Raw genomic sequence first — 25,617 nt, 5'->3', positions numbered from 1 at the left:
GCTGTTCAATTTTACAACCCTTATGAGAGAAAATGTTTCACTATAGAATGCTTCATCTTGATGTCAAAAGCAGGAGTTTGTCTCTCAAAGTGATGACAAATGTAAGAAAATCTAGATTTGGAATAGGTGATTTAACATGAATTTTAACTGCTTTCAATTAAAATTCTGTCTTTAGTTCAAATGTCTCAGTTACAGGTCTGCAAGGTATCTCAAATGTTTTCCTATCTCATTTTGTCTAATGAGGTTCTAGTCAGGCCCTGAGGCCAAAGAAATCAATCTGAGAAAGTATCTTTGAAACTAGTTTACGAATTGTTAGCTAACTCATAGTAGCCTGCTTTGAAAATGGAAGATGAATGTCCTGGTTCCACAGACTTGGCCATATTTCAAGGGAAAAAGAATTTCCAAGTTGACTCCCAAATCATTTTTCCTTTTAGGGGTAATTGCAAAGTCGGGGTAATACGTATGTTATCGCATCTCTAAAGATATTGCTGGCTTGAATAGAGTATCTCATATCACGTATAAAGAGAATCTGAAATTTAACCCTTTGTGCATGCCTAACCAAAGTAGTGGTAAAAATCATTCATGTTTCAAAAAATTGATTTTGTGGGACCGTTTTGTATATGACTTAGGTAAGTTGCATTCATTTTGTGCTAGGGATTTTAGTTTTTTTAATTAGGTCTGCTTTTCTTGTTTCCCCTCGATTGTACAGTCTTCTCATATTAGCTTCGTCCGGTTTGGTGTCCTCTTAATCTCTGAGTTGTCATCATCTGTTGAAATGGCCAATGTTTTTTGTCCCCCCAAAATAGGAAGAGTTGGGAGCAATATCAGGACAGGAGGTGACACAGTCAAGAACCTTGTTTTCTTCCTCACTTTGCAATAGTCATCTCCTGTAAAGGGCTTCCTCTTCTTTAGCAATATTTCCTGTAGGAACATCAGGCTCCTGCTCTTATGGCACATGAGCTGCTGGAAACAGAGCCAGACTTTTTGGGAAAGGTCCCAGCTTTGAGGGTTTCTGGTCAGAAAGTTTGCATTTGCAGCTTATAAGTTCCTTGCAAATGTTTCTGTGAGCATGGATTTCTTTCCTCTCACATTTTTTTCTGTTTGCAAAGATGATTTGGTAGGGTGGCAGAGATGAGTAATAAGCGTAATACCTGTTTTGTTGTAGTGGTTGTTTAACGGTGCAAACATCTATCTCTAGGAGAAATTCCAGATGCTGCTTTTATTCATGCCGCTAGGAAAAAGCGTCAAATGGCTCGTGAACTTGGAGACTTTACCCCCGTTGACAGTGAACCAGGTAAAGGCCGCCTTGTTCGAGAAGATGAAAATGATGCCAGTGATGATGAAGATGATGACGAGAAGAGGAGGATAGTTTTTACAGTGAAGGAAAAATCCCAAAGGCAAAAGATTGCTGAGGAAATAGGTAAAACCTTTTTAGAAGAACAGCTGATTTTTTTCTATTTTCGCTGCAAGTGCTCCTGTTCAACATTTTTAAACAATGTGTTTTTCAAACAGGCGTGAATCTGGAGTTGTATTCCATTTCTAAGGAAAAGTACTGCATGATGGAATCTGCGTATAAAATTTTGAGCACAAACTATGTTCCTGTGCTTAGAAGCACACAAGTCTACTGAATCTGGTAGAAACTTACACTAAGGATCAATTAGTATTGTTCCTCTACTTTGTTTTTTAGGAAGTATATAGTTGTGAAAAGAACAACATTAGTTCTTTGGTATAGCATTCTTCTTGCTGACAAGCAGGTAAAATAACCTTTTGGAAAAGAAGAATTAGTAAGATATATAGGATTTTAACGTTAGAGGGTTTTACCAGCAGTTAATTGCAAGTTTACCCGTTGGATTTTTTAAGTGGAACGTCTGTGATAGTAAATCACAGGCTAGTATCCTTAATTCTTCATGAAGAGGAAAGGAGGATGCACTATGTTCCCACCAAAGTGTCGTCTCTCAGGTTTTTGAACTCGTGGCCCTTACTATGAATACATTATCTTCTCCTTTTTGTTACCTGTCTGTTTTACTCATATTAAGGTATTGAGGGAAGTGATGATGAAGCACTGGTGGCAGGGGAGCAAGATGAAGAACTCAGTAGATGGGAGCAAGAACAGATAAGGAAAGGAATCAACATACCTCAGGCATGTATTTAGTTGTGAACTCTTTTTGGTTTGTTTGTGCATGTATTTGCTAAATCCATTACAAACTTGAGTAGTTTACAGAAGGCTGTTTCATCTGAGAAGTTCAGTGTGTAACTTCTGATATTCTTTAAAGAGAAATGAGAGGTCAGATTTTAAGTATCCAGTAGTATCTGTTTCATTAGTCTCTCTGTTCTGGGTAGATGCTGGTTATTTGTGGTGCTGTTAACCAGCATTTATTTGCAGCCTAAAACAGAGCAAGAATAATGCCACTTAGAAGAGACCTCTGTTCTTGTTTATCGTTGGGTTTGTAGCGTCTGTGTGAACCATGTATGTTTCTTTGTTGTTTCTGTATCTTGTGTTGCAGCATAGAGTTGGAATTTGTAGCAGGTTGTACCGTATGTTGTCTGTGCATTCATAATGAAGTTGCCGCTCAGTTGAAGAGGATAATCTGTTTTTAAAAAAAAAAAAACAAAAAAACCCAAGCAAACTTCAAAAAAACCCAAACAAAAAATCCACAAAAAACCAAACACATTTCTGCAAAATCACAACCAAACACACTGACTCTTAAGAACCTATGTCATTCTATTAAATAGTCTTAGCAAAATTTAGTATAGTCCCAAACACTTGATTATTGTAGGAGTTATAGGCTGGTTAAAATTGTCATTTAATAACTTGTTATAAGTATAAATATTTAGAATGATAATGATACTAAGAGTTTGTCCATTTGAGAAGGTGCTTCTGAGGGAATTTGTTTCTTCCACCCTAGGTGTTGGGAAGTTCTACACTTAAATCCACTTGATAATTACATTTTGTAAATGTACCTGCCTACATTTTTCACTTTATAACATTTGAGATATGAAAGAAGATAAGTTTCTCCTTCCTTTAAAGTCTAATATAGTACAATTGCATTTCCTCTTCCATTAGGTTCAACCAAGTCAGCCTGCTGAAGTGAATAATCTGTACTACCAGAACACTTACCAGACACTGTCTTATGGTTCATCATATGGCATTCCATACACTTACGCTGCGTATGGATCATCGGAAACCAAGTCTCAAAAAACAGATAATACAGTTCCTTTCAAAACTCCCAGTAATGAGATGACTCCTGTTACTATTGATTTGGTAAAGAAACAGCTTAAAGACAGGTAGGACAGACCATCTTTTTAGACTTAAAGACCTGTCCCCTAGCTTTCTGTTCCTCAGGCGTCTCTTAGTCTCGGTGAGCAAACACAGAGTTTCATCGCTGGAGAAGTACTGACTGGCACATCCATTAAAAAAAAAAAAAAAGGCAAACCAAAAAAGCTCAAAGTGAAGATGACATTGACACTTTGTTCGAAAATCTCCTTGGATTGCTTCTCTGGAAGTGAAGCTTTAAATATGAGGCCATTGATCTTGTTGAAGACAGGTCTGAGTTGCATCTTCTGGACACTGCACAGTCTTATAGTCAAGTATTGAAAGGCCAGTGAGGCATTTAGCTTGTCAAGTTGCATTCTTTTAAACTGTGAATCAGATTTTTCCCCTTCAGTAGATAAAGAATTTAAATTTTAGTGTATACAGGGTTTTGTTGGTTTAAACACTGTAATCTGCTTGTCAGGTACGCAAAAGGTCCTACTGAGCGAACAGCCCAATTGCAGTGAGAAATCACTTGTAATGAACAACTTGCACTTTACATGTCTTCAGAATTGGTTTGTATGCCCCTTCTAGTGTTACAGCCTCTGACAGTGAATCAAGTTAGTAGAGGAGTAAGTCTGCTTTGTATAAGCTATAGTTCTTCCCCCCCAGCCCCCCCCCCCAAAAAAAAAAAAAAAAACCTTTTCTCCCAGTTTTACTTTAGGGCCAGCCTTGCACTATTCTAAGTGCTACCACCTCCTGTAAAAATTTGTGGGAGTGGGCAGTGCAATGCACTCAGCATACTCTAGTAAATTAATTTAAACCATTAGCCTTGCTGTTTATGTAGAGAGGGGAGAAAGTGACAAATGAAAGTTAGAGAATATGTCTTTGCAGTATTTCCCATATATAGACTTGGTACTTGCACTGTCTGTTTAATATCTCAACAGTCTGAAATATACAGACTTTTGGATGTAAATTTGCTATTTATCCGTTGCCCTTCAGGTTGGACTCTATGAAAGAATTGCACAAAGCTAATCGGCAGCAATATGAGAAACATCAGCAAAGCCGAGAGGACTCTACCAAGGCAATTGAAAGATTAGAAGGGTCTTCTGGGGGTATTGGTGAACAGTATAAGTTTTTGCAAGAAATGCGAGGGTATGTCCAAGACTTGCTTGAGTGTTTCAGTGAAAAGGTAAGGATGCAAAAACATTCATCTTTTTTCAAAAAAAAAAAAAAAAAAGTAGGGACTCTTAGTACATGCCAAACACCACATCTCCCTCTGTTTTCAAAAAAAGTCCCCTGAGAACGTATTCTTCTAAAGGTTTGGTTATTCAAGGGTTGAAAAGATAACTTCATCATGCTAAGTTGATTATCAGAAACCTCTCTTTCACAGTGTAAGAGATCACTGACTTTAGATTGCCTAAAAACACTTTTAGATTGTATGTCTTTAGGATTTTGGTAGATATTCTGGCATTTCAACTTTACTCAGATGCTGCTTTTTACTTGTGTTGGATGTCAGGTTAACAAAAATAAGGGCTGAATTACAACATTGCTAGTTTCTGGAATGCTTTATGAACACAGTAACAAACACTTGTATTTTGTGTGTTGTTATAAACTTCCTTCTGCCAGGCAGTTTCACATACTTGATCCAGTGTCTGAAGGAGAAAAGTTTTAAAACGAGCGTAGCTGTCTGAAGACACCCAAACTTAAAAATATACTTCTTTCATGTAGTGTGATACTTTTGTATATGTCTGTCGTGGTTTAACCCCAGCCAGCAACTAAGCACCACCCAGCCACTTACTCACTCCCCACCCCCTGGTGCGATGGGGGAGAGAATCGGAAGAGTAAAAGTGAGAAAACTCGTGGGTTGAGATAACGACAGTTTAATAGGGAAAGCAAAAGCTGCGCACGCAAGCAAAGCAAAACAAGGAATTCAGTCACTCCTTCCCATGGGCAGGCAGGTGTTCAGCCATCTCCAGGACAGCAGGGCTCCATCACACGTAATGGTTACTTGGGAAGACACATGCCATAACTCCGAACGTCCTTCCTTCCTTCTTCCCTCAGCTTTATATGCTGAGCATGATGCCATATGGTATGGAATAGCCCTTTGGGCAGTTGGGGTCAGCTGTCTCAGCTGTGTCCCCTCCCAACTTCTTGTGCACCCCCAGGCTACTCGCTGGTGGGGTGGGGTGAGAAGCAGAAAAGGCCTTGACTCTGTGTAAGCACTGCTCAGCAGTAACTAAAACATCCCTGTGTTATCAACGCTATTTTCAGCACAAATCCAAAACATAGCCCCATACGAGCGACTATGAAGAAAACTAACACTATCCCAGCCAAAACCAGCACAATGTCTAACTTGAAAACTTAGTCTTTCTTTCTTATGTTATTCATTATCCTTTAATTACTTACTTTGTTGTAAATATAACAGCAGCTCCTGAATATATATATATATATATATATAAATAAATAAATATATATATATATATATAAAAACACACACAGGAGCTGTAAGATTCAGTTGGAAGTACATAGATAATTTCTTCATTGTCTTCTGACTTGAATACAACAGTATAGTATCTTCTTAATACGTTATCTGTCAGAATTACTTGAGTAGTTGAAGCTACTGCTTACCTATCTTGTTAGGTGTGGGAGAGGAATATAAAAGCATTCTGGTTCCTAATGGGTTAGACGTTAATTGTCCAGCGTGAGTGGTATTGGTTGAGTTCCATCTTCAATCCTATAAGTTGAAGAATAGCTATGTCGTGAACAAACCCAGGAAGTGTGGACCAGTTAATTCACCCAGCTAATTGATTAGTTACAACAGATATTTTTCACTGAAGAAGCAGTATTCCTGAGTCTGTATTGGCATTAGCTGTTGAGGGTAGTAAAGGTACTTTCCTTTGCAGCTCTGTCAGTGCTGGTTGCCCAGATGCCTAAATTCCTACTTAGAGATAACTTTTTATATTCTTTCTCTGAGAGAAATTTATATTTCAGAAGACAAGTTAAATCGCTGTGTCTCTATTCAGCATTTCCTTTCTAAAGACCTTTTTAAATTTCTTTTGTGATAACTGTAAGCTGTGTCTGGAGGTTCTCTTTGATAGCCCATGCTGTCTTGTTCAAATATTTTCTTTAAACAAATTGTTTTAGAATGCACCAATCTGAGTATAAACCAAGCCTTTTAGTCTCCCACATTTTGTATAAACCAGGAGAACTTACTGTTAAGTAATAGCGTAACAATTTCAGTTCAGTTTGTAGGAAGGTTATTGACCTATCTAGCTATACTAGTAAATAAATCAATTCCAGCTGTTAATAGCAAATCAGCTGCTGATAATTTAACGAACAGGCTTATTAAAGTTGCTTTCTTGCAATGTACCTTTGCTTTCCTGGTAGTTAGTCTTCTAAGGATTCTACGCTTGGACACCTTCCTTCCCCTTCCCACCCTCCCCATACCCCACCTGCCATGCCAGTCCATTGAACTTTTAAGATGCGATTTTTGTCATCTCATGCTTCTTAGGGGCATTCACAGAGTTTTGCTCTTTTCAGTTAGAGGGTCCTGCAGTATCTGTATGTACAATGAATTGCAAAATTAGGAGGTGACATGGTCAGTTTAACAGGAGCATTTCATTTATTATGATGTCCTATATATTCCTCAGTTCTTTGGCCACATAATGTTTTGGAATTCAGCATGACAAAAGTACTATCAAATTCAAAAACAGTAGCCCACAGGACACTGCAAGGTTTTCTAAAAAGTAGGTGGGGGAAAGGGACAAAATAAAGTAATAAAATCAGTATCAGTTTTTATTTAAATGAAATAATGAAATGCAGCAGGACGGTAAATTCTTCTATCTTTTGACTGTAGAGATAAATTACCTTCAGCTTTTTTGTAGAACTTGTGGCCCTGACTATTTCATATTTAAAAGTGTGTATTTATATAATGTATGTAATTGTTATGATTATAATATACATAAGCATATAAAATGTGTATCCATATGTGTAATAACAATATTGTGTCTGTGTATATATGTGTGTGCATATATATACACATACATATATGAACACGTATCCTAAATATGTATAAAGCTAGGTCCCTCCCTATCCTTTCAAATATGATGCTTTCTCTTTATTTTGTTAGGAGTAGTCATGGTTATTAGTCAAATTCACATTGGCACTGATCTGAATGAGAAGGTGGTCTGCCGAAGACGCACTAATGGATTCACAATATACTTGTCCACTCCAAAAGAGTCCATTCCCCTAGAGTTTTCTTATATGTCTATTGACTTAGTTTTGGGGAACAGAAAACACCATCATAAACTAGATTTTGTTTCCCCCACAATCTTATTTCTGCACCTATTCACCATGCTCAACCCTTCGTGACCCCCAACCAAGCAAAACCATTTTGTTTGTATTTTGTTTTGAAGAGATTCTGGATGTTAGAAACACTTTGCTCATTGGTAAGGTGCAGTGGAGAGTATAATGAGGCAGCGATTATGCAAATTTTAGAAACAAGCAATAGAAATGTCAAATCCTTGCTGATTCCCCCCCCCCTGCCCCCCCCATAAATGATGAAACCAGTGGAGCGGAAGATGCTTGCATGACTTCCTTCACAAGTAATTACTGTCAAAATTATGCTTTCTGAGAAGGCTGGAAAGTGGTGACTTTACATTTTGAATGTAGGAATATGCAAGGGATACAGAAAGATTAAATTGTTCCAAGTGTATCTTTGACAGCACAGTTAGATGAACTGTTACTTTACCTGCAAAAGCAAATTATCAAACCACACTCTGTGTGTCAGAGAGGGGGACTGTAGGTTAAAATTATCCTTGTCATCTAAATGTTCAGAGAGCTTTCCACTTTTCCTCTTGCACTGTTTACAGTGAAAGTGAAGGGAAAAAAACCCAAAACACTGAATTTAAGGTATTGACTAAACAAAACACAATGAATGAGGGCTGTAACTTTATAGTAGTCAGGAAAATTGTCAGTCACTCATCAACCACAGTATTGATTATAGAAGAATAACGGCTTCTAATTCTCTTGTGGTTTAAATGGGAAATATTTTGAGTGGATTCATATATCTGAATACATAGCTGGGTTTTTTTAATCCTGAGGCAATTATAGAAAGAACCTCTAGGGATGCTTTGAAAAATTTTCACTTAACTTTTCAATTTTAGAATTCCCTTACGCACTTAAGAAAAGAAGCTATATTTTCGATGGTAAACTGCAGTAAAACTAGTATTTTAAAAATTATTATTTCTGTTCTCAAAATTGTCTTAAATTCACTTCCAGCGCCGGGATATTCCCTCCTCCTATTTCTCTCTACTATGTTTTCTCCAAAAGGAAGTTGTACGTATTTTGAGTTGGTGCAGAGTTGCTTTCATTTTAATCCCTGTAGCCCAGTTTATACCACAAAGAGCTAATACTTCTTTCCTTTTAATATCTCCTCTGATGTGTGTGTCATTCTCAGACAGCTGAAATGGCCCTGTATCTATAATCTTATATTTTACTGGAGGAGGTTTTTTAATAGCTGATGAGTCACATTCTAAATTACATCAGGAAACAATTTCTGATTTTAGTTTTTGTTTTGAAAAAAAAATACCTTTAATCCTGGATGGTAGGCAGCAATGAAATATTTGAGCTAAAAGGCTGGAAGACTGTGGACTAAGCATATGTCTTGGAGGTAAGGAGGATATAGCTTAAGTGTTCATACCAAAAGGACTTGCCTTTCCAAATTAAGAGATTGTGAAAAGTTCTGTTTTGCAGTTGAATATTTATAATAATCTAATTTTCACTTGTCCTGGGAAATGAATTTTTGCAAAAGTGAGCAGTGGATCTGCTATTTAATGTCAGGAAATTCCTAGTTGTTAAAACATCATCTGTTTTTGTTATAGTTGCTACTGAAATTTAGTCTACTTGGAGAAAGAAAAAGAAAGGAAAAAAAAAGTGGCAGGTCTGATCTGACTTAAGTCTGTATCATTCAAAGGTTATACTTAATGCATAACTCACACGAATTGTACAATTTTAATTTTAATGATAGGCTAGAGTATCACTTTACTGATTTGAATTACCTGTTGGCATAACATGCTTATGCAGTGTTTTATTGCATTTCAGTAATAATATTTCAGTATATGCTAATAAGAGTTATAGCAAAACAATACGTGCTGGCTTCAGGAGGTTAGGGTCATGCTTTGTTTTTTCACTGTATACAGTCAGGTTATTTTCTCATTGAAGTGTAGAATACTACTACATTCTTGTTTAAAGATAGAGAGGAGACAATGAGATCTGAGAATCGTAAGCACTGTAACACAATATGTAACGCACTTGGTAGAGAAGACGAGTACTTGAAATAACATTTCACATTCTCTAAAATGGTTGTCTTACTATGTAGATTCATTCAATCAACAGAAGTTACTTTCAGAATGCTATTGCTGCGGTTGAAAGCTGTCAACGTTGTTAAATGCATGCATTTGCTTCACATTGAAATATTTACTGGTCCAAATGATACAAATGGGCAAAAGGAAACAGTTTGTGCTGCTAGAAGTACAGTGACAGCATTATGCTTCGGAATAGTATGGTACCCCAGAAACTAAGCACCTGAAGAATTTGATATTACGTAGTGTGTTGTATTTTTACAGGTGCCTCTGATTAATGAACTTGAATCCGCAATGCACCAGCTGTACAAACAGCGAGCTTCCCGCCTTGTCCAAAGACGACAAGATGATATTAAAGATGAATCTTCGGAGTTTTCAAGCCATTCAAGTCAGTCCATCTTGAAGGTTTTTATTATTCATTAAACAACCTTGTTTACTTAGTATGGCTTAATTTAAATGTAAATGTTTAAAGTATGACTGCCTTAAAGTTTATCCTTACTCTTGAGATAGGTAGAAGCAGTTTTAGATAAAATTTCTCTAATCTGTTTTGTTTTAAACTCAAAGCCACTCTAACTCTGACTTCATCTCTCCTTTCTGTTGCTCTTAACTATATTTTCTCTTTCCTAGCACTGAAAATGTATGCATGGTGGCAGTGGTAGTAGTGGTAGCATGTGACTCGCAATTTTCCTCTTATGTCAGGACTTTTTTTTTTTTAACGTCCTTGAATCTATAAATTTCCTGTAGCATCTACAGTTAACTCTGTACAAAGCCATGAAGCACTGGGCTAGAGTTGATTTCTATCTAATGCTCTATTTTGTAGGCAGCATAAGTATTTCATTTTAGACGCTTAACTGGTAAAGCTAAAGAACTGGAAGAGACTGGTGCCATTATTAAAAATCAGACTAATACAAAGTGATCCTATATGAAATACAGCTTAAAATTAGCCAGTTAAAATACGTGCTTACTGTAAGCGTGTGGGTGGGGGATTCTCATTGAGGAGTTTTCTTGTGGTGATTACTCCTCAGTATGTAAAACTCTACAAAAGTATAAATGTTAACTTGGATGGAAATATACATTCCTTGGAGGAGGTTTTATTCAGCATGTTAAATGACAGTTAAAATATCGTATTAATAGTAGTTGTCTTTCTGCTTTGGAGAGCTTCCCATTTTTAAAAAGGGCTTTCTTGTCTGTTCTATTGCTGACCTAAAATTCTATAATAAAAACCATTTCCTAGTCTGTCACAGTGCGTCCAGAGATGAAATTTTGTTAGGTAGAACAAATTCTATCCGTTAGATAGAACTTACTGAGGGTGATAAAGCATTAGGGCATCAGAGTTGGTCATCCCTTTATGAAGTCGTTAGCATATATATTCCCTTTAGGACTTTATTTGGAGCCCCAGCCATCACATGTAGGCCTTGCAGTTTTACCATGAAAATGCTGTTGTGAGAACTAGAAACCTAATGTATTAGAGACATATTTCCTAAAAGAAGCTTAGAATGGATTATTTTAGACTGGAATTTAATGATGGGGTAGGAATAGTTGTCATTGTCAAAGCTGGGTTTTAAAGAGAGATCTTATTTAGTATCTGGGAGTCTTGAGAATGAATTTCACTGTGTCTAGAAATAGTTCAGTTCTGTCTCTCAAATTATCACAGAAACTAGGAACTGATGCCAGCCTTTGATTTGATGTGGGTTGTGGACATAGACGATCTGCTTTTCTTCATACCGTGTCAGAACACTAAAGGGCTAGATGTGAATTTAAGTTTGTCTGCCAACTTTTGCTTTACGTCTGCGTAAAGACAGGTAGCTTAGCTTCAAATAACATTTTTAAAAATTGGACAAATGATGGCTTCATCTGTATGTTAAGGCTCTTAGTTCTCATATAGAATTGGAATACTGACTTAGATCATCAGTAGTATTTTTAATGATAGATTTGTAACTAGATTTAGTTAGAACATGTAAATTTACTCTGGAAATTTGGGTAGGCTTTTGTTTAAATTTTGGTGTTTATATTTTAGTGGGTGGACTTGAGCACTGGCTAACATTCACTCCACTTTTAAAAATTTACCTGAAAAGGATGAACTGAAAACACTCTTGGGTCTGCCTGCTGGTTGCTGATCAGCTTCACTGGTTAGCTATATTGTTTTCTATAATCAGGAACATCTATAATGAATCGCAGCTTAAGAAGAGGAGAGAAGATGGTTTATTTTCCTGTAGATGTTGATGTGTTTTAAACTTTAGGCAATCTAAAGCATATAAACTTAGAAAACACTATGACTAGAACTCTGAAATATCATCTGTTCCTGCTCCGGTCACTCTTCTCTGCCTTTTTGTTCATTTTCTTTTCAAAAGATACAAGGTGAACGTGTTTATGTAAGGAGCACTTTTTATTTTGGAACATTCAATTTAAGCAATTTCTATTGCAACTGTTGATTTTATATATAGTTGGGCATTGTTGTGAGAGGGACAAGAGTGAAGCATGGTGAAAACTATTTGACATTTAAGTGGAGATTTTTTCAAACTTCACTAGTTCGTCTTTTAACCTCTACGTTTGTGAATTCAGGCTTCTGGGTGCATCTTTTTGAAAACTTTGACTTTCTACTTCAAATTACACGTAGTTTAAAGTAGGTAAAAGGCTCTTATGAAACTGCCTACAACACATTTATATAATTGTAGAGAAGCATTTTAATTTTTGTCAATATAATTTTACAGATAAAGCACTGATGGCTCCAAATCTTGAGTCTTTTGGACGAGACAGAGTGATCTATCAAGAACAAGTAAAGCGTCGGACTGCAGAAAGAGAGGCTAGAAGGTAGAGTGCTTAGATTTCTTGTCTCCTAGGAGTCTTTGCCTGCTTGCAGAGTACAATTGTCCTCTGTGATAGACTAATGTAAGTAGCAATGTTTGCTCCTTTCCTGCAAAGGGAAGAAAACACTTAAGCTGGTATGCTGGGCAGGGGTATTCTTATATATCCCAACTTACCATGCAGGTGTAGAAAACAAGGCACCATTACATGATACTGATTTAAAATCACTAAAAGAAAGCATAGAAAACCTATTCCATATCTATGTGGTCTCTCCTGGTTTCTCTTCCTTCCATTGTTTGAGGCAGCAACATAGTGGAATGTTTGAGGTGGTGACATAGTGAAAGGTTTTTTTCAACCTGGATTTTGTTGCATTAAAAGTTACGACAAGCTTAGGCGGGTCTGTTCATTGCATGGCGGGGAGAAGCAGTAGCTGGTTTATACTGCTGATCCTTTTCAGAGCTCGTCGTAGACAAGCAAGAGAGCAAACTGGGAAGATGGCAGATCACCTTGAAGGCCTTTCCAGCGATGATGAGGAAACTTCAACGGATATCACAAACTTCAACATGGAGCGAGGTTAGAAAAGCTACTGAAGCTTTATGTAACAAAATACAGAAAATTTGGTTGAAGAAAAAAAAAAATTGATCCAAATGCAGCCTTGTCTGTATATTTCACCATATTTTGGAGAAAGTTTAGGAACTGTTCCTTGCTGGATCATCAATGTGACCAAAACAGTCTCTTTCACCAACCTGTTGTGCAGCTTGCAGCTAACTAAATACCCCATCCTTAGTGAGATTCTTTTTATTTAATCCAAACGTTCTTTTGCTGGCAAGTAGTAAGCTTTTGTACCTTCAGTGGATACTAAGTCTTCCTTGTAATTTGTAACATGGCTAATTCTGAAAACCTCCGTGCTTTAGAAACCTTTTTTTGTTTGATAGGAAGTATTTTCTGGAGTTTTGCATAAGCATCTAGAAATGCAATGACAAAAAAACAATGTTGAATGCAAACATTGCAGAAAGATCTTGTGGTACTGGCTTGATTTGAAATTCATCTGCAGTTTTATGATAGTTTTCTCAAAGTAACCATTATTATGCGATTATGCATAACCCTGATTATGCAATAAGTAGGGTTGTAAGTTAAGCTAATGCCTCTAAAGCACTGGGAGAACTGCAAGAAACCTGAGATTTGGGGAAGTATGGATAGTTTGATGGAACAGTCATCTTTTACAGCAGCAGTTAAAAGGCAAGCAATTCCAGTGGTTACTGTGAAACCAGTAGCGAAGAAAGTAGAACATCACTGTAGTAATCCTGTTACCTTCTCATTTTGAACCTGAGTATAATTATCATTCTCTCTGATTAAAGAGAATTTAATCAGATTAGGAGAAATGTGGAGAAGGGGAGCAGCAAGGATCACATATATAGAATTGCTTATGTGTTATGTGAGGAGGGATTAAACAGTTTTGGACTCTTCAGCTAGGAGAACGATGTTGACTTTTCACAGTATGAGAGCTAGGGGGCATGAAATGAAGTGACAGGATAGGTTTAAAGTAAACAAGTCACTTCCCACAGAGAGTGTAATAAAAATGCCAAAGTCATTGCTGTAGATGGTTGTGGAGACCCAAAGTATGAACAGATTAAAAAGGCAATTAGATGAACTGTCTAGCAATTGGATCCTTCACAAGTGCAGTTTCCACACCTTTAGTTGCTGGCTGATTTACCAAAATTGTGGATGCAGGGAGAGCTCTTTGATAAACAAAGCAACTATTTAGGGTTGTTAGGTGCTATAATTAACTTTGCTAAGTTAAATGATCTAGATTAAAAATTCAGTGTGGCTGAATTGCTCTTTGTAATTTGGCACTTATATGTGTACAAAAGCCTTTTGTAGCAGTTTCATCAGTTTCTGAGTAAGCATAGTATTTCTAAAGCTTTTTTTATCATTCGTAGCTCTCACGTTAGTCCAGAATCAGCAGTGAGCTATATGGAACAGAGAGATGCACTTTGGACCTGCTAGCTTTATTTTTAGCATCTCTTCCTGATCCCAGTGTGAAAAGTGTGTTTATATGACATAATCTCATGTTCCCTTGGCGCTCTCTCTACCTGCTGTGTGTACTAGGTATGTTAGTTGTGTACAGGTTACTACTGTAACTGAACATTTAAAACTGTGGCTGCAGCAAAAATGACTAATTAAAATGAAACTAACCCTGGGAAGTAGAAAAGAAGGGAAAATAATATACAGAGAAAAAGTTTTGGACTGCGTAGAATACTGGTATTGTAAATACAAAAAAAAGTAAGGAAGGTGCTAAGGGACTGTAATGGTTGCCCAGTGCTAACAGCCATATTAGGTTCAGCAGTTTAGCATGGTGTCTGCCAGGACCTACTCTGTCTGAAGTACCAATTCAGTTGGCTTATCTGAGGTGCCCTCCTGTACTTGCACTTGGATGAGCAAAGTTGTAGAATAATTTGGGTTGGAAGGGACCTGGAGATCAGCTGTTCCAAACTCCCATGCAGAGCAAGGCCAGCTTTGAAGTTAGATCCACACTGAATACAGCCCAATACATCACCAGTCCAATGTCTGAATCATTGTATGAAATGTTTAAAGCAAGACCTGTGATATAACAGTATATCGGAGAGTACTCGTGCTCATGTTTTCATTGCTTTGTATATTTGAGGCAGAAGCAACAGAACTTTTAAAGGTGAGGGGTTCTTGGTTTGTTTATAGGAGTTAGCTTATGCCAGTGAACATCAAAGTCCGTCTTGAAAGAGGTATTACAGGGAATAGGTGATTAACTTACTACTCTTTCTCTCCCCCACCAGATCGTATATTGAAAGAATCCAGCAAAGTTTTTGAAGACGTTTTGGAAAGCTTTTACTCAATTGATTGTATTAAGTCACAGTTTGAAGCTTGGCGCTCAAAGTACTTTGCTTCTTATAAGGATGCTTATATTGGCCTCTGTTTACCAAAGCTGTTTAACCCTTTAATCAGACTTCAGCTGCTTATCTGGACTCCTTTGGAGGTAAGGTCCTCTGCAAGCAACTTCTCTGTAAGCTTCTATATAGTGGTTCTTTCACGTTCCCACAGAGCGAAGTAAATTGCACCTTTGATGTGTGCTTCTCGTAAATGCTTGTTCTAGGCATGAAGTTTAAAATGGGCACCTCTCTTGGGCTGAAGCTTTTGCCAGCACATGCCAGTACCTTCTCAGTGAGTGGTGTAGATCAAAAAGCCAAACAGCTTCTTAAAGAATACATTTAGGATTTAAAATACTTAAGAGAAAAATGTGGTTCTAGAGATGTTGTTTCTTCAGAAGTGGAACTAAGAAGCCTGTTTTTATGTTGACTTACAACCTATGTCTCTACATTGTACATCTTTCTTTCTCTCACCTACACCTTCATACTCTGTAGAACTCTGGCTGGCAATTTTCAGGTCTTCCTCCTAGTACTCATTGCCCAGTTATTAGCTAGGGAACATGGGGAAAGCAGGACAGCATTGTTGCAGCTCATTATCTCTGGCACATGTTAATTGTCCAGCCTGCATATGTGTGCTGACATGAGTAGCCATCAGGACAGAGTTCAGAGTTTTGACTCCCACTTTGTTCTTCCTACCAGTGAAGGCTCTTGTATGGTATTTCTGCTGCAGTCAGGTGCTTATTTTCACGGTACTGATAGGAACTTACTTTTTTTCTGCCATGTTGGCTTTTACTGGGGAATGGGAGTGGGTCAAGGCACAGAGTGAGCGCAATTGCATAAGCTTGGTTTTGGGTTTTGTTTTTTTGGGTTTTTTTAGGAAACTAGGCTAATAAGGCAGATTGTCTTCTTCCCTTTCAAAACTTAGTTCATCTGCAGCACTGTCTGCAGATGTGTCAGCCTATCTCTCAAATGACTGAATCTCTCCTTTTTTCAGAAGTGGGGTTTTTTTTTAACTACTAAGAGAATATTTGTAGAAGTGGATCTCCTGTCACCTCTGCTCTGATTGCAGAAGAAGGGAAGCATGAGTCTTCTTCAGAGAGCATTCAGAGTATTTAATTTGAATAAATGAGGGGAGATCTGTGAAAGGTGTCCTCATTAAATTTAAAACTGTTCTTGTACATTCTCCCTTCCCCCATGCTATTTCTGTGTGAGTTCCCAGGCTGGCAAAACAAAGCTCAAGTTAGTTGGAGACATGGTACAGAATTCTCAAATCTAATCGTTTTTGCTACTCTGTGTTACTGGTCCTGTTAAGCATTTTGTTAAGTTAGAAAAATTACAAGGCATTCATAAAAGGAGGGGTTTAATCCAGAAAGCATAATTTTGTAATGCAGCACAAATGAACTATACTTACCACTTTTACCTACCCTAATCTGTGGGCTTTTATTTGGCTCAGATGTCATTAGATGTTAAAATCTGTAGGGTAACAGTTGCCCAAAAAAAGCAGTCTTACTTCCACCATCTTCACTTTCATTAGATCTAGTGATTGTGTGGTTGTAGAGTGAATTGGTTCATTTGTCTGATTTATGGAAAAATGGCCATGCTCTCCATCGTCTCTCAGGTTTTGGTTGGGTTGGGGTGTCCATATACATTAGTCTGACCTGTGATGGTGTCACGGTTTAGCTTCAGTTGGCAACCAAGCTCCCTCACCCTCCGCCCTTGGTGGGATGGAGGAGAGAATCTGCAGAGCCAAAGTAAAAAAACTTGTGGGTTGAGATAAGAACAGTTTAACAATTAAAATATAATAATAATAATAATAAAAAATTGTAATGAAAAGGAAAACAACATGAGAGAGAAACAAAACCCAAGGAGAAAAAAAAAAACTAGTGATGCAACTACTCACCACCCACTGACTGATGCCCAGTCAGTCCCTGAGCAGCAATTGCTGCCCCCTGGCCAACTCCCCCCAGTTTCTATACTGAGCATGATGTCATATGGTATGGAATAGCCCTTTGGCCAGTTTGGATCAACTGTCTTGGCTGTGCCCCCTCCCAGTTTCTTGTGCGCTTGGCAGAGCATGGGGAGCTGAAAAGTCCTTGACCAGTGTAAACATTACTTAGCAACAACTCAAACATCAGTGTGTTATCAACATTATGCTCGTACTACATCCAAAACACAGCACTACACTGCTACTAGAAAGAAAATTAACTCTATCCCAGCCAAAACCAGGACAGATGGCATGACTAGTAGTGCCCAGGCAAAGCAGCAGAACATTTTCTTCACTTCTCAGGAATTAGGCTTGCCTGTGTTTCTGAGGGAAGTAGTATCACTGCTTCAGAAGTAGGGGAGCCAAAGCAGGTGAAGTAATTTGCCCGTCCTTGTGCCAGATTAAGAGACTGTTTGGTCTGGAGGCCCTATATCTTTCTTTTTAAATTATTATTTCCAGTGCAGATGAGTACCTGACACGTAGACAAAAAGGAATAGATTTTTGAGTTGTCATTGTGCTCAGTTGCTGCTTACCCTGACTGCTTAGCACACTTGGTAGACTGTTTTAAAGTAGTTTTGTTCTAGCTTGTGAGTTTATCATACTTGCCTATGTAATACTTTTATACTACTTTTTTTTTTTTTTTTTTGTGTGTTGACTTCAAATCTCTGTTGAGGAATCTAACCTCAATTCTTTTTCTATTAGGGCAAGTGTCGAGATTTTGAGACTATGTTGTGGTTTGAATCATTGCTGTTTTATGGCTGTGAAGAACAGGAGCAAGTGAAAGATGATGCTGATATTTCACTATTGCCTACCATTGTAGAGAGAGTTGTTCTTCCTAAATTAACAGGTATAGTCTTAGCAAGAAAATGGGGGGAAAAGGGGGTGTGTGGAAGCTGATGCTTGTTTGTGCTTTCAGATTTTACTGTTTTGTAAATTATTGCCTCACTGTCTGAGTACCTGTATTTGAGTATTTGCAAAGTGGAGTAATTCTTTAATCTCTTGCAGTGATTTCTGAAAATATATGGGATCCTTTCTCTACAACACAAACATCTAGAATGGTAGCAATTGTACAGAAACTAGTAGATGGATATCCTTCAGTGGTGAATGCAGAAAACAAAAATACACAAGTAAGTTGGTTTTTCTTAAATACCTTGCATAAGTTAAGGAATTCGAAAGATTTTTAATACACAATATTGGAGAACACAGTATGCTTAGTGAGGAGCAAGAAAAAGAATTTTGCAATTATTTGATGCTCTGCAGCCTAGTTATGGGAGAGTCAAGTACAGTGATAAATTAGGAGGAGGAACTCAGTGAAGTCTCCCCAAAATAGGTGCTAGAGATAGAAAGAGATATCAAATGTACTAAGACTTACTGGTCTGCAGTTTTGCTTTAAGGGTCAGCTACAAATAGTCAGGCTTTTCTTTTTAGATCTTTGCAACCTTTTCAAATGTATTGCCTTGAAATTTGATTGTATTACTTATCTTCTATGAATACAAGAACCAATGTCATGAGTTCAGGTGGTGTAGCTAATGCAGTGTATGCATTGCCTTTGGAATAATGGGAGATAGGCCAAAGTGCACATGTATGGGGAAGTTAGCAGAAGATTAAAAATGACAAAAGCCCTGACTTCACAGAAGCTAATTGTGTAGCCAAGCTTAACCATAAAGTAATTCCATTGCCTTCAGTTTTTATTGAAAGTGTCGAATTTCTGCTCAGTTAATTATTATAGGCTTCTCTGAGAGTTTATTTAATGTGTGCTTAAATATGTATGCCTTTTATTGTTAGGGTCACAAATGTTCTTTGTTGCTTTGAAAATAAATTTCTGAGTGGTTAACTACTAAGCAGTGCTTTGGACACTTTTAAAAAAAATTTATCTGTTTCAGATGCTTTTAAAGGCATTGTTGCTAAGAATGAGGAGAACACTAGATGATGATGTATTCATGCCCTTATATCCAAAAAAGTAAGTTTGCTTTCAACTGTGGTGGTAGATCTTTATTAGCAAGTCGGTGTCTTCTGTATGTAGTTAACAGGGGTTTTTTCCCAGTATGGTTCACTGGCTGGATACAGGAGATCTTCCGTTATCATGCTGTGAGGATTTAGCAAAAACAAGCAGGATGGAAGGGAATATTTATAGAAATGAACTTTGTGTGGGAAGGAGGAATCCAGCAGACTCCAGACAGAGGTGGTCTTGGTTGCTCATTAAAGAAATCTCTTACTTTCCAGCATCTTAGAAAACAAGAACTCTGGTCCATATTTGTTTTTCCAACGTCAGTTTTGGTCCTCTGTTAAGGTAAGTCAGTAAATACATCTGGTAAATCTTTGGTCTAGACAGTGTAGCAGTAAAATCCTCTTCAAATTTGTGGAAAATGGTAGATGGAAATTGCTTTAACTTTACTTGGAAGAACTCTAAATTAGGATTCTTAGTCTTTGATAATGCACTGTGCACTCTTCAAAAGATTGCCAAGTGAAAGCACCATCATTTTAACTTGTATGTTGTGTGTTTACTTAGCATACTCAACCCATTTTTTTTTAATGTCATTGTGCTTGTCAGAATAAAATATGCTGGTTTTATTTCACTTATGTGGGAATGAGACCTTGGTTTGTATTTTTTTTATATATATAGTATGAGAATCTTCATGAAACTAACTTGGCCCCTTTTGGAAAGCTTACTGCTATTTGTAAAGTATAAGAGCATTTGTAATCTTAGTTTAATTGAAATGATAAAGAGTGTGAAAGAAAGTCTCTGTGTGTGGAATGTGCAATATAGAGTTTGCAAAGGTCTGTAAGAAGCTATGACTGTTGTAGTTTATTTCCAATAAAAGGCAGTGTCGAAAATTAACTCCCAACTAAACAGGAAAGTATGAGACCCATGTTGATTGAACTGCTGATCTCCATGATCACATAAACAGAACTCTTATCTGGAATTTTTTATTTAAATTGCATGAGTGAGGGAGACTGTATTCTGATTAGGTTTGCAATCACTTCATTTACTTAAAATATTTGGCACTGAATTCTTTCACTTTGAAATGAAAGTCAACTTCTTAAATGCTGTCTAGAGCAAAAATTGCACAAAGCTCATTTATTAAAATACTGTTGTTAAAAGTGAAACAGATAGCTTATTTAGGGACTGTGTCTCTTTTAAGAGTGAAATTGCCTGCTTCTGGCAATATCTGTTGGAGCCTGGGCAGTTTAGAAGTACACATGCTGTTACCGCTGTTTTATTTTAGGGGAGCATTAAAAATACAGCTCTCTTGCGCTAGCAAGTCAGTTATAGCATCACATGAGCAGAAATAGAAGCTGGGAGGCAAGCACTCGTTTACTGTTTCCTGATGATCTGCCTCAACAGTAAACTGCTGGCTGCGTTCATTTGTAGGAGGCTGGCAGCAATTCTCCACAGGTCATACACCAGTGAGGAGTGACAGCTGTACAGTTGGCTTAGCCAGCGCTTCCCCATGACACTTTGTGTCTCTTGTGTCACTGTGCCATGGAAATAAGGGTATGCTGACAGCGTAGCTGGGGATTTCATTGACGGGGGGCTGTGAATTTGCCCCCATATGGCATATGCTATGCCTCGCTTGGCTTGACATTGACATCAGATTTTGAGAACAAGATGGCTTAAAACTTTAATTCTTTTTTTTTTTTTTCTGATTTCTTGTGCAAAACATGAACAAAGCTGAGGTGGTGGTGGTTGTATAAGAATTCATAACGCTCTAGGCTGGTACTTTATGGGTTCTGAATAGTTTTGAAGCTAACAGAAGGCGTATTTCCACTGCTTACCTTGGCCATGCTGTTGCATTTGAAGAGGCTCTAGAGTGTTTTATCAACTTCCTGGTTTCAGTACATTTTAAAATATTTATTTTCCCTGTGCTCTATTTTCAGTTATTAGGAAACTTTCTCCAGTGGTATGGAATCCTTTCAAACAAAACTCTCCAGGAACTGTCAATAGATGGTCTGCTGAACAGATATATTCTTATGGCTTTTCAAAACTCTGAGTATGGAGAGGACAGCATTAAGAAAGCTCAAAGTGTAAGTAAAACCAAACAATGTTTAAAATCACTTGTAATGCACAAATTTCAAGAGAAGGAAAAATGTAGTTACAACTTGGGGTTACCTATGAAATCTTAGTTTTGATATCTCCAAGTTGTAATGTCAGTGAAAAAAATATTTTTATTTTTATTTTTTAATATACAAGCTAAAGAAAGAACTTTCTCTGGCTCATACCTGTAGGTAGTTTAGGTATAGTGTAGGTTTCAGTGTTTTACTGCTTGAATTTTGAAACTTTTTTTTTTTCCTAAGGTTTCTCACTGTTTGTCAGTTGGGCCTTGTCACTGCAGTCTTACCTGGCAGACTTCACAAATCATGTTAGATAGCTTTCAAAGTGTTGTTATGTTGTGTTTAACTTTGTTTTTCCTGTTATGTCTAGGTAATTGCTTGCTTTCCTAAACAGTGGTTCGCTAATCTAAAAGGAGACAAGACTATTTCTCAGCTAGAAAACTTCTGTAGATACCTTGTTCATCTGGCTGATACAATTTATAGAAACAGCATTGGTTGCTCTGATGTAGAGAAAAGAAATGCAAGGTAACTTATTTGGAGTTAATGCAGTTGCAGTTCTTGTGCTTTGTGTTATTTTGCTGATACATGCAAACATGGGTAAATATCTCCATACTGCTGCATGTCTTTTGAAACTTCTTTGAATTCAGACTTTTAAAATGTTACGGTATGGTAGATGGGGAGATTTTTAAGGTGTCTGAAAACAACAACTGCTGGAAATCTTTAAACATTCATAATATATTCTGCACTACTGCTTAGTGTCACTGATTCTGGCAAATTTTGTAGCTACTGGTTTTGGACTGTTCCACCTTGTGAGCCTGTTGCTGATTCCTGCATAATGGCTTCTAAATTACGAACTGTGCTTTTGTATACAGTACAAAAGTTCTGACTTTATTTACACAACCAACTAGATGAACCTGTTTTCCCCTAGAGCGAAGAGTCATTTTACTTGTATCTGATAACCAGCATAATTAAAAGTTCATATTTATGCATTTAGATGCATAAATGTTACTGCTGACCAAGTAACCTGAAATGCAATGGGTGTATCGTTTTAAGCAATGGTCAACTTTAAAACCAAATTGTTGCACTGATATGCAGGAATATAACAAGACTGGAAGATTGTTTATTCCTGTGCTGTTGCATGAGAAGGAGAGGTTTCAAGGTCAATAGTTCTGTTGTTCCAGCAAACCTGAAACTTGGAAAGACAAACCCCCTTGCTACCTGCATTAGTCATTCTTGATAGTTGAACTTACCTGAGCCATTGTTGAGTTACTCTTCAATTATTGAGGCTCTCCAGGGGATTAGATCCTTCTCCCTTTTTGATCTTATGCATAGGACTGAAAAATCTTGGTTAAGAGGGTGGGTTTGGGTTTTTTTTCTGATATCAGTTTTTTTTCCAGTTACTGTGTTGGTTATTAGACACTTTTCTGTCTTTAGAGTCACTTTTGGCTGTGGCGTATGAATCACCTTGTTTTCAGAGAACACCGAGCTTTGTGCCACGCTGGGTTGTGCTCAAACAACTTTTCATCCACTCTCAAGTTATGCCTCAGAACTTTTTGTACAAAGTATAATAGTACTGTCATATACCAATTTAAATTTCCCCATGATTCAAGTTCAAAAATCGACTTGCTAGTCTTTCCTTTCTAAAACCAAAATGCCTAGTGTAGCATGATACTGGAATTGAAATGAAGGAGTTGAGAGAGAATCCAGTAGAGATTAAACTTTCTCTCTTTTGGTAGCCTGTTTCTAAATTTGAAAGAACTTCCTTTACCAGCTGAAATGATAACTTGGTAAAACTTTGTATTGGAAGAGAAACATCCAATTAATCCTTTTTTTCATAGTGAGTTCTAATTTAATTTCTATCTCCTGTCCTCCTGCTTTTTCCCAGCATTTAACAAATCTGTTGCCATTGCCCCTGTTAAGCAGATAAAATAAGTCTGCAGCAGAAATACTACTTTTTATAACTGAAGAATGTCATGTCTTTTCATATAAAACCTAGTACAGTTGTTTTGAAACAAATGCATTCATTTCTGCCAAGAGGGAGGTGTGTCTTTACCTGTGTCTGTTGGTGTTAGTCTTCCAAATGTTGGATGCTTTTTCATAGATCAGCTAGGTTCATTTTTAAGATTAATTTTGAACTTCTAGTATTTATTGTGAGACTGGTCTAAGTTTCATGTCCATCCTCCTAGCAAGATATCAAAATTGTTTTTGACAGCTGAAGAAGTGCAGTCCTCCTAGCAGTTTGTTCAGTCTGAGCTTCCTAGATTGACCTGAATTGTAATGCACTTCATTGGTGGGAAGCTTCATACCTTTTTAAGGCATGCATTAAAGCATACTTGCTGCCTTGATTTTTTTTTTTTTTTGGCTTAAACATTAGTTACCAAGAGAGCTGTGACTCATTGCACAGCACCATAAGTAATCCAAGACTTTTTCTTTAGATTATACTGCATCAAGTATTAAGCCATATTGTATGATTAATTCCTACTCCCAAAATAAATCTTTCCATTTCAGTACAAAGCTGATAACCAACTTATTTTATCAGACTAAGCAAGCGGAGGAGAAGATGATGTGAAGTTATCTGAAAGTGATTTGCTATATGGATTCATAATGTAGTCTTCTGTTGAAATTTTAATACTTGTACGTGATTGTTCCATTCCTGTATTGACTTCTCCTTCCTCCTTTTTAGGGAGCACATAAAGCAGATCATAAAGCTTCTAGCAAGTATCCGAGCACTGGATCATGCTGTGACAGTTGCGAATGATCACAACGTAAAAGAGTTAAAGATTTTAATAGAAGGAAAATAGACTTTTCCAACAACTCATTTTGAGCTTTAAAACCATTCCTGATGTGTAATTTATGTACATATGTAAAGTTTCTTAAACTGTAAAGTATTGATCTTTGTTTTAATACAAAGTGCATTCTTATATACAGCATCCTTAAAAAAAAAAAAAAAATTCACTTCTTTGAAAACAAAAATGGAATCCCAAGATTGTCATCTTTCCAGAAATCAGATTTTCCTTAAAGTTTCTCAAAATCTTGTTTACAAAAATACTTTGTACCCATGATTAGTAGTCATCTACTCCTGTTAATTGTTCCATGGTTAACTGGAATGTGTATAATATATTATGTGTAATACAATGTATGCATATATTTATACCACCATGTTGCTTTTAACACTGGATATAGAGATCTTGTACTGTTGGAATAAGCTTTTCATTTGCTAAAAAAATACTTATTTTGACAATAAAATGATCACATTATTGGTCAGAAGGGCTGGCAAAACATTCAAATAAGTGAAAATCATTTGAGCTAAACAGTAGAGACACTTTCAAATGGAATCTGACCTTTAAAAAGTAGCTGTGCTGCACTCAAATTGGAACAGCTAACAAAATATTTGCATTCAGAATATGGAACTCTTAAGACTGTTCTTAGAAACAGAACAAAGGAAAACCCTAATCAGTGCTTAATTATTTTTTTTTTTAATACAGGCATACAATGAGAACTTGCGATTATTGCGCAAGTATACATGATAGCACTTCCTAAGCCCTAAAACACCTTTCATTTTGTAGGAGTCATAGTTTACCCATGAACTCTGGACCCTCGTTCCTTGTGCAAGTTGGTTAAATTCACTGTTTGTGTCTTTTTAGGTTGGGGGTTTTTTTTGGGGGGGGGGGGTAGGGGGGGTGGTTTTGTTTGTTTTGTTGGGGTTTTTTTGTAACTTCCTATATGGAACCCATTTCTTCTGATTGGTATAGCTAAAGATGTCAAGCAAAATGAAGGTGAAGAAAACTTTGTATCCTATGATTTGAAGTATTTATATTGTAGTAAATATTCAAACGGTACACTTCCCATTAAATACCATCTAAGAATAGTCTTGCAAAAAAAGCATTTAATTTAAATGTAAATTAAAAAGAAAACACTTTAAAAATCTGGTGATTTAGATTGGAACACTAGACTTGATCTTGGGGTCCAAGGCATGGGGACAGCTGTAATAGCCTTGGATTAAGAGCTATTTCCAGGTGTGCCCTACTTTTTTGGGGAACTGTAGCAATAAATTGGCATACTGAATAACATAAGAAATCACTGTATTTTATGCTCATGTCATGTGGTATAAATGAGTATATTAAAAATGTACAATTTGTAACATGGACACTTCATTTGGACACTGAACAATTGTTTTTCTGAACTGTTGGGATTGATGGAGTACATTCAGAAATATCTGCTTTTAAAAATTGTTTCAATAAACCGTCTGTCAAGGAGCTG

At 37.0% G+C, this 25,617-nt stretch overlaps 1 protein-coding gene across 1 annotated transcript in view; it reads left to right on the top strand.

The window, feature by feature from the left end:
- PAXBP1 (PAX3 and PAX7 binding protein 1) overlaps positions 1 to 25,617 on the top strand; it is a 30,036-nt gene extending 4,419 nt beyond the window's left edge. The window contains exons 4-18 of the mRNA XM_075517591.1: positions 1,199 to 1,420; positions 2,037 to 2,140; positions 3,065 to 3,285; positions 4,253 to 4,442; positions 9,880 to 10,003; positions 12,327 to 12,426; positions 12,878 to 12,993; positions 15,231 to 15,430; positions 18,007 to 18,151; positions 18,310 to 18,431; positions 19,188 to 19,264; positions 19,528 to 19,594; positions 21,184 to 21,330; positions 21,728 to 21,882; positions 24,041 to 25,617. Of these exons, the coding sequence (XP_075373706.1) occupies positions 1,199 to 1,420; positions 2,037 to 2,140; positions 3,065 to 3,285; positions 4,253 to 4,442; positions 9,880 to 10,003; positions 12,327 to 12,426; positions 12,878 to 12,993; positions 15,231 to 15,430; positions 18,007 to 18,151; positions 18,310 to 18,431; positions 19,188 to 19,264; positions 19,528 to 19,594; positions 21,184 to 21,330; positions 21,728 to 21,882; positions 24,041 to 24,158 (2,108 nt within the window). The 3' untranslated portion in view covers positions 24,159 to 25,617. The remainder of the gene's footprint in view (positions 1 to 1,198; positions 1,421 to 2,036; positions 2,141 to 3,064; positions 3,286 to 4,252; positions 4,443 to 9,879; positions 10,004 to 12,326; positions 12,427 to 12,877; positions 12,994 to 15,230; positions 15,431 to 18,006; positions 18,152 to 18,309; positions 18,432 to 19,187; positions 19,265 to 19,527; positions 19,595 to 21,183; positions 21,331 to 21,727; positions 21,883 to 24,040) is intronic.

Source organism: Mycteria americana, chromosome 1, assembly GCF_035582795.1.
Source record: "Mycteria americana isolate JAX WOST 10 ecotype Jacksonville Zoo and Gardens chromosome 1, USCA_MyAme_1.0, whole genome shotgun sequence".
NCBI lineage: Eukaryota > Metazoa > Chordata > Aves > Ciconiiformes > Ciconiidae > Mycteria > Mycteria americana.
Note: the sequence above shows the minus strand (reverse complement) of the source record. Positions and strands in the feature narration are given on the sequence as shown.